The sequence below is a fragment of the Protomyctophum bolini genome (genome assembly GCF_963924005.1).
Source record: "Protomyctophum bolini genome assembly, chromosome: 2".
Classification (NCBI taxonomy): Eukaryota; Metazoa; Chordata; class Actinopteri; order Myctophiformes; family Myctophidae; genus Protomyctophum; species Protomyctophum bolini.
In genome coordinates, this window is record NC_137863.1 from 2,888,373 (window position 1) to 2,895,667 (window position 7,295).

Consider the following 7,295-nt stretch of genomic DNA (forward strand, 5'->3'; position numbering starts at 1 on the left):
TTCAGTCTCAGACAGTCTATATTCTGGGTTTTTTAGCCTGGAGCCACTGTTTTCAGTCCCAGACAGTCTATATTCTGTTTTTTTTTTAGCCTGGAGCCACTGTTTTCAGTCTCAGACAGTCTCTATATTCTGGGTTTTTTAGCCTGGAGCCACTGTTTTCAGTCCCAGACAGTCTATATTCTGGGTTTTTTAGCCTGGAGCCACTGTTTTCAGTCCCAGACAGTCTCTATATTCTGGGTTTTTTAGCCTGGAGCCACTGTTTTCAGTCCCAGACAGTCTATATTCTGGGTTTTTTAGCCTGGAGCCACTGTTTTCAGTCCCAGACAGTCTCTATATTCTGGGTTTTTTAGCCTGGAGCCACTGTTTTCAGTCCCAGACAGTCTCTATATTCTGGGTTTCTTGAGCCACTGTTCAAGAGGTTTAGGCTTCGTCTCTGGCTTCGGCTTGCTTCCTTCTTCTTCTTCTTTATAGTCGCTCGTCTCTGGTTCTTTCCTCTTGGACGGGGCGCTGCTCTTCAGCCAGCTCATCATCATCTTACTGCTGGCCGTGGGCTTGGGTTCCTAAGAGGAGAATGTGCGTATATTTGTAAGCTATTAAGCCCTTTGAAAACGTCAGAAAACAATGGCATTGTACAAAGTGATCATCACACAACGCAAACGCGGTACCCTAGTGGGCCTAGTTGGTGCTGTATTTGAGAGATTTCACTGCTGTATTTGTATTTTGTATTTGAGAGATTTCACTCACAGCTGCATTACCCCTCACAACATAAAGTTATCAGAGACCAAGTCTTGAGCCCTAAAATTGTGGGTTAGAAAACACAACTTCCCAACCAACTCCACTGGATGGCACGGAAATGAATTACGTCACCTTTTTCTTCTGAAGGTCCACCGGCTGCAGACACTCTGGAGAGTCGTTGCGCGAGTTGTTGACGAACGAGGAGACGGGGTGGTGGCTCAGGATGTTCTTGGACTGGAGCAGCTTCAGGGCGTCCAGAGACTTCACCTCGCCGAAGTCCAGCCAGCTCCTCACCTCCTCCTCTCCGTCAAGGACGGCTGGCATCCTAAAAAACAAACGTAGAGACGGTGGTTCTCCGCTCAGGGCTTCATCACGCACTGTTGCACCACACACAGCCAGTGTTGTTTTTGGCAGCAAACTTTTATTTTAAGTTGAATAGTTTTTAATTTAGTTTTAGTCACATTTTAGTCACCTGGAATGTCTTAGTGTTAGTCTAGTTTTAGTTGACTAAATGTCGACTACAATGTGTTTTGGCGGGCCTTGATGGTGTAAAATGACTTATACTGGATCTCTTGTCCACTAGTCCCTTCCTAACATTTTAGTCTAGTTTGTATTTGTTGATGAAATTGTCAGTATATTTAGTCTTAGTTTTAGTCACCATAGCTTAGTTTTCATTTAGTTTCCATTTAGTTTGTCAGTGGAAAAAGGTAGTCGACGAACATTTTTCGTCTTAGTTTCAGTCGAGGAAAACAACAGTGCACGCAGCCATGGTACCTGTCGTGGATGCCCTGCAGGTTAGGAGAAGCCTCCACAGTGATGACGCTGTACGTATAAAGGGCTTCTCCACCGTCCGGCGGTGTCCAGCAGTCAAACAGTCCAGCTATGGTCAGCAGTCTCCACCCATTCCACTCGTCTTCCTCTTTGTCCTCCTAATATAACCAACAAAATGGAGACTTTCAGACTCATGTCCTTTGACTTCCAGTTAAATATATTTTAAACATTTTATTCGTGTGAAATATATTCTGGGAGTTACTTTCTTGTCTTACTGGCAATAAATGGTACAATAAATTGCCACTGATCAGTCCCAACACTTGCCAGATTAGACAGAGACACAGTTGCTACAGGGGCAACAGTAGTTGCTAAAGCAAAGCAAAGCAAAGGTACCATGTTTACCCAGGGTAACTGGACTAAGCTCAAGGACTTGTTTACGGCCAGGCCCTGCTCATAGAACATTTCATGGTAGAGGTTCAATGCCTTGCTCAAGGGCACTTCAACGGTGGTCATTTTAACGTGCCGGTCCGGGGATACGAACTAGCGACCTTCCGATATCAAGACCGCTCCGCAAACCGCTCGGCCACCGCTGCTACAGTAGTTGCTACAGTATTTTGGCCAGTAAACTAAAACTATGCCAAATTACTTTTTCAACCAATGCGATTTCAAAATTAGATATTTTGTTTTCAGTTTAGCAGAACAGGCCAGTGTGTCGCATACAGTCTCACTCTGCCAGCCAAGCGCTCACTGACCTCTTTCAGTTCTGGGGTGTTCTCCTCAGGAGGGCAGGATGGTGTTGTTGCCTCACCGGGACCCCCCTGGCTTTGTGGGGTGCAGGGTGCTGCCGTGGCCTCACCGGGACCCCCCTGGCTTTGTGGAGGGCAGGGTGCTGCCGTGGCCTCACCGGGACCCCCCTGGCTTTGTGGAGGGCAGGGTGCTGCCGTGGCCTCACCGGGACCCCCCTGGCTTTGTGGGGTGCAGGGTGCTGCCGTGGCCTCACCGGGACCCCCCTGGCTTTGTGGGAAGTAGATGAAGTAGGGCTGCTTCTCTTTCTCCTGCCTCCTCCATTCGTAGAAGCCGTCGGCCAGGATCACACAGCGCTGTCCTCTAATCAGGGGATCCTTTGGAGACGTGTGTGTAGTCGTGTAGTGTTCAGTGAGTCATTAGTCAGAACATGCGCACGTATGACAAAGAAAATGTATTCATTGTCGACTAGGGATCGACTTAACATCCAAGTAATAATGTGAAACTCTGTGTACCTTGAAAGACTTCCTCTCCAACAGGCCCTCCCTGCGGCAGTTGGTAGTGCTGTACTGCATCTTACTGGGGTCCTTCTCCCTGAACCACGACGGTATGAGGCCCCAGCGCATGGCGGCTAGCACGCACTCATCCCCAGGTGCGTTCTGAACACAGGAAACATATAAGAAACATGGCCGCCAGCACGCACTCATCCCCAGGTGCGTTCTGAACACAAGAAACATGTAAGAAACATAATAGAGCAGCACATGTCGGACCATTGCTTTTTCGCATCGCATCGCATGTCCCCCCGCTTCGGATCTTCGGTGTGTTCTGAACACAAGAAACACCAGTTCATGAATGAATTAAAGCAAAAATAAGATCTCATGACTGAAAATGTAATGTTGATGTTTACATAATACAGTATTATCATTCTACAGCAGCTTATGTTGCTGCTGTTTTGTTCTACATACAGCCGACCACGGCGACCAGTTGAAGAAATTACAGATTGACCTTTGGCTTTTATGAATCTTCTGAATCCATGCTTATGGAAAATGCTTCTAAACATACAGTATGTATTTCTATTGGTAGTTTGACCACTTCAAAGACTCTTTCTCATGTTAAAATAACGTTACCGTTAGAACTTGCTAAGACATTTCTTTCTAATCAAAATGCTTCTAAACATATATATTTCTATTGCTAGTTTGACCACTTCAAAGACTCTTTCTCATGTTAAAATAACGTTACCGTTAGAACTTGCTATATTATGAAACGAATGGATAATACATCTCTTTCACCTTATCAAAATGCTTCTAAACATATGTATTTCTATAGTTTGACCACTTCAAACAAAGACTCTTTCTCATCTTAAAATAACGTTGCCGTTAGAACTTGCTATAATATTATAAAAACAAATGGATAATACATCTCTTTCACCTTATCAAAGTGCTTCTGGGACAGCAGCACGGGGCTGGTGGACTGGGGACTCTTGTTGTAAGAAGGCCGGTATTTGTCTGCGTCTCCGTCTCTCCACGCGGGCCGTCGGCGCCGGCCTCCCCGGTCTCTGTAGCTGGCGGCGCGGCTCATCTCGTCCGGGGCCAGCGTGCAGGCGGTTCTCCCACACATCCTGGAGGAGACCGGACCGGGCCCAATGTTTCAGTTCAGTTGAGGGAAAATACTCTAAAATGACTCTTTCTGAGGAGGGCGCCAGCTACTCAAATACAATAATATGTGACTCTGAGCACGTCACCGTGCAGTATAGAAGTAAAAGTACTGAAAACTGGAAGTACTCCAGTAAAGTAAAAAAAAAAAAAGTACACCACTACAGTGTTACTACATTGTTACTGATGTCCATTAATAATGTCATCATTGGCCAATCGTTTTTGGATATTATTAACCATTGACCATGTTTCCCTAAAAGTTAAAACTGCTTCTTTACATTTGAGATGTTGTGTCTCTGTATGTTATGTTTTAGTCTTTAGGTGAACATTACATAATGTAGCTGAGCTGAGTATTAATGTTATCTCTAACTAACTGACTGTTAAAAAGCCCGAAAAGTAAGAATTCAATGGAGTCATAGTCATAGCTATAACATATAGCTCTGGTCCATAGTCTAGTATATTAGATAGGCTGCCTATGGCTTGTTGTATATAATTAGAGTAATTAAGCTATTACTGCTAGCATTTGTTAAGTGTTTCCTCGCCGTTTCAACGTGAATAATAACTACAGTAAGTGGTGTCACCGTCCTGTGTTGTTTATTTATGTGATGATCTTTCTTTCTGTGCGTTAGCTAGCAGCAAATGCTAGATAAAACTAATAACTAAACCAACATGGTTCCGTTCAAATAAATACAAAACTAATGACTGGTATAAAGCCTATGTTCTGCTCAAATACCTTTAGTTTTTTTTTCGTTTTTTTCCCGGTGCTAATAATACTAATACATGTTTTAGTTTCTGCAGCTCACCTTTCGTTCAGTTGTTCAAAAGCAGCGCTGTCAGTTCAGCGGGCGAAACCATGTTGTTGTGTGACTCGTGTCCATTGGCTGGACTTGATCACGTGACACCATGACGCGTACAGATGATGGCTTCATTACAGCATTATTAAGTTATTATTGTATAATTATACAAATAAAAACATACAGTAGCCTATATTAATATTCCCATATATATAAAAAATATATATAATTTCATATATTCTAGAATCTAGATTCACTATGTGAAAAATGGAGCATGACTATGCTATCTCCATTTGGGCCCTTAATTGTCCCATAAACTCTTGAAATTCCATGCCTATATGTCTGGAAGTCATGCAAATATGATGTAGTTTAGCACATTTTGTTTGATCATTTAAGAGAATGAATTATACATTTAACGGCCTTATTATATAACTCTAGGAAAAACTGTGATGTATATAATATACATCAGATGGTGCCAGAAACCGGTCGTGTTGGTGTGTTTATCACGTCAGATGAAACAGTACCAGCGGCTTTTTTTTTCGTCTAATTCGGTGGAGGGGAGTTTTTTGTGAGCGGCGACGGAAGAAGCTTCAGCGGACCCGACCCGGCCGTGATCTCTTGTCCATTCGCAGCGGGGATGATGACGGCGACCACCGCGAGGAGTGTTGTGCGACGGGGACCGATGACGAGCCACCGGACGGGTGTCACGGGTGGGCTGCGGAGAGGTCGATGGAGCGGCGACAGCCACACGGAGGCCTTGGTCTTTCATCACGTCAGCGCGGGGACAGCGATTGCGGGCGGGGATCGGTGAGGCGCAGCGCGGAGCAGCAGTGGCTGGTTGACCGACCTAAGCTGAGTGCCTTCGTGGACCTGATCAAGGGGTCTGTGATGAAGATGTTCCGGCCTTTTCTTTTCTCTTCACGAGCGTTCCCAGCTCTGATGGTTTCAGAGTTGGGAGGGGGGAGAGGAATGAGGATGATGATGACGAGGACAGCGGGACAACAGCAGTGAACAGACTCTTGAACTTTTATCCGTGCAGCTAAGCGAACAGTTCGAGGTAAACTAGAATGAGCAGCATACAGAGAAGAAGTTTCCTTTGTTCGTACAGAGAAAAGATGGACTTTCTTCTCTCTGTTTAACAAATTGTGCGTCTCGTTTGTTTTCAGCATGAATTATAATAGGCCTCATGTTGGTATGTGTTTGTCGTATAATTAGATAAGTTGAGTCATTTAGCCTAATTATGAATCAATGAGGAATTTTCCTATAAGATATAAAGAGATATGTGATATTATTGTTAGACTCTGGCGTGGAATGTGTATCTACTTGGATCACCAGTGTGTGATGTTGGTCAGACGTAAATCCGAGAGTGGTTTAGCTGATATTGTGTATTTAACATTGGACAGCAGAGTTTAGTCGTAAACCACGTAGGTTATTACGTATCAAAAAGTGCTCTTGTAAAAGGGAGTTGAAAGCGGCAATATGTATTGTTTAATGTCTGTTACCTGTACTAATCATTTTTCCATTATTCATATACGTATGGATGTCTGAAAACCATGTTGGGGGAATTCTGTACTGTAATGCTGTTATTTTTTGGTTTCTCGAATGTATTGTCTAAGCTAAGGGTCAAGGGGGGTGTAAGATAATTATGGTTCCATATTTTTAGATGATCATCTTTTGATGATCAAGGGGGGAATATGAAGAATATTTAGGATCTCATAATTATACTGTGTTGCAAGGCCTATGACAATTGTGTAAATTTACATACAGTAGACCTCTTGGTGACCAGCTGCTAGAGAGGGGTGTCGGTCTCTTCAGGAGTAGCTAGGAGTCTAATTCCGTTGTATGTAAATTGGGGTCTGTGTTGGCCTGAGTTGATCAATGGACTTTTGCTACTAATAGATAATGCACCATGTCGATCCCCTTGACCAAATGTGGAGTGTTTAAAAGGTGGCCTACAAGGCTATCATTGTCAGTCAGTCGAGGCGCGAGCCTTGTGGGAGACGTGAGCCATGCACTCTGCATGGCTGACGTGAGTCTATGCTGTTGCTGTGTATGCTGTGTACTCCGTTTGAATAAACATCATGGAATCTCAGTTCGTCTGCTGCGTGCACATTTCTCCTCTGTATGGTATATTATATACATCAACTGCAAATCCGTTTATTTAACTGAGAATTAGAAAAAAGTGTCCCATGATGACCTAGCCAGCAAGTCCAAGCTGATACCAGACTGAAAGTGGTTTGAGAGACTGAGTTCTAGAATTACGCAATTTGCAACTCTAGATTTTTTTATAATGGGATGAATCTAGTTGCAATACCCTCCATTGACTCCCCACTCATCCAATTTGGTTTGTGATCTGCTTAAACTCAACTCTACAACATTGCAGCTGTAGTCCAAGCTCGAATTATCCTCTTTCAATCTGCCGACCTTGTTTTTCATAAAAATCCACCGTAGACATGTTATGAGCTACTTTCTGTCAAGACATCCTCTGCAGGTGAAAAATGAAAGTGTTGCAGGTCCTCAGCAGTGTTTTGTATTGACCTGTACCGTCCTTGAACTGTACTGTTAATACAATGTTTAATCAATCAATCAATCAATCAAT

At 43.7% G+C, this 7,295-nt stretch overlaps 1 protein-coding gene across 1 annotated transcript; it reads right to left on the reverse strand.

Moving 5' to 3' along the window:
• Positions 1 to 358: 358 nt before the first annotated feature.
• hmces (5-hydroxymethylcytosine binding, ES cell specific) lies at positions 359 to 4,797 on the reverse strand. Its single transcript, XM_080777592.1, has 7 exons — positions 4,706 to 4,797; positions 3,679 to 3,868; positions 2,766 to 2,909; positions 2,259 to 2,627; positions 1,510 to 1,664; positions 868 to 1,060; positions 359 to 560 (listed from the first exon to the last, which is right to left on the reverse strand). Exons 2-7 carry the CDS (start codon positions 3,865 to 3,867, stop codon positions 384 to 386), a joined length of 1,227 nt encoding a protein of 408 aa, XP_080633718.1. The 5' UTR covers position 3,868; positions 4,706 to 4,797; the 3' UTR covers positions 359 to 383.
• Between the last annotated feature and the right edge of the window lie 2,498 nt (positions 4,798 to 7,295).

Excerpts from the sequence above, each read along its gene's own strand:
- hmces (XM_080777592.1), bottom strand. The coding sequence starts at position 3,867 with ATGTGTGGGAGAACCGCCTGCACGCTGGCCCCGGACGAGATGAGCCGC. Across the intron at positions 1,061-1,509 it reads CTGCAGGGCATCCACGACAG|GATGCCAGCCGTCCTTGACG; the intron begins GTACCATGGCTG and ends TTTGTTTTTTAG. Across the intron at positions 561-867 it reads TGGACCTTCAGAAGAAAAAG|GAACCCAAGCCCACGGCCAG; the intron begins GTGACGTAATTC and ends TTCTCCTCTTAG.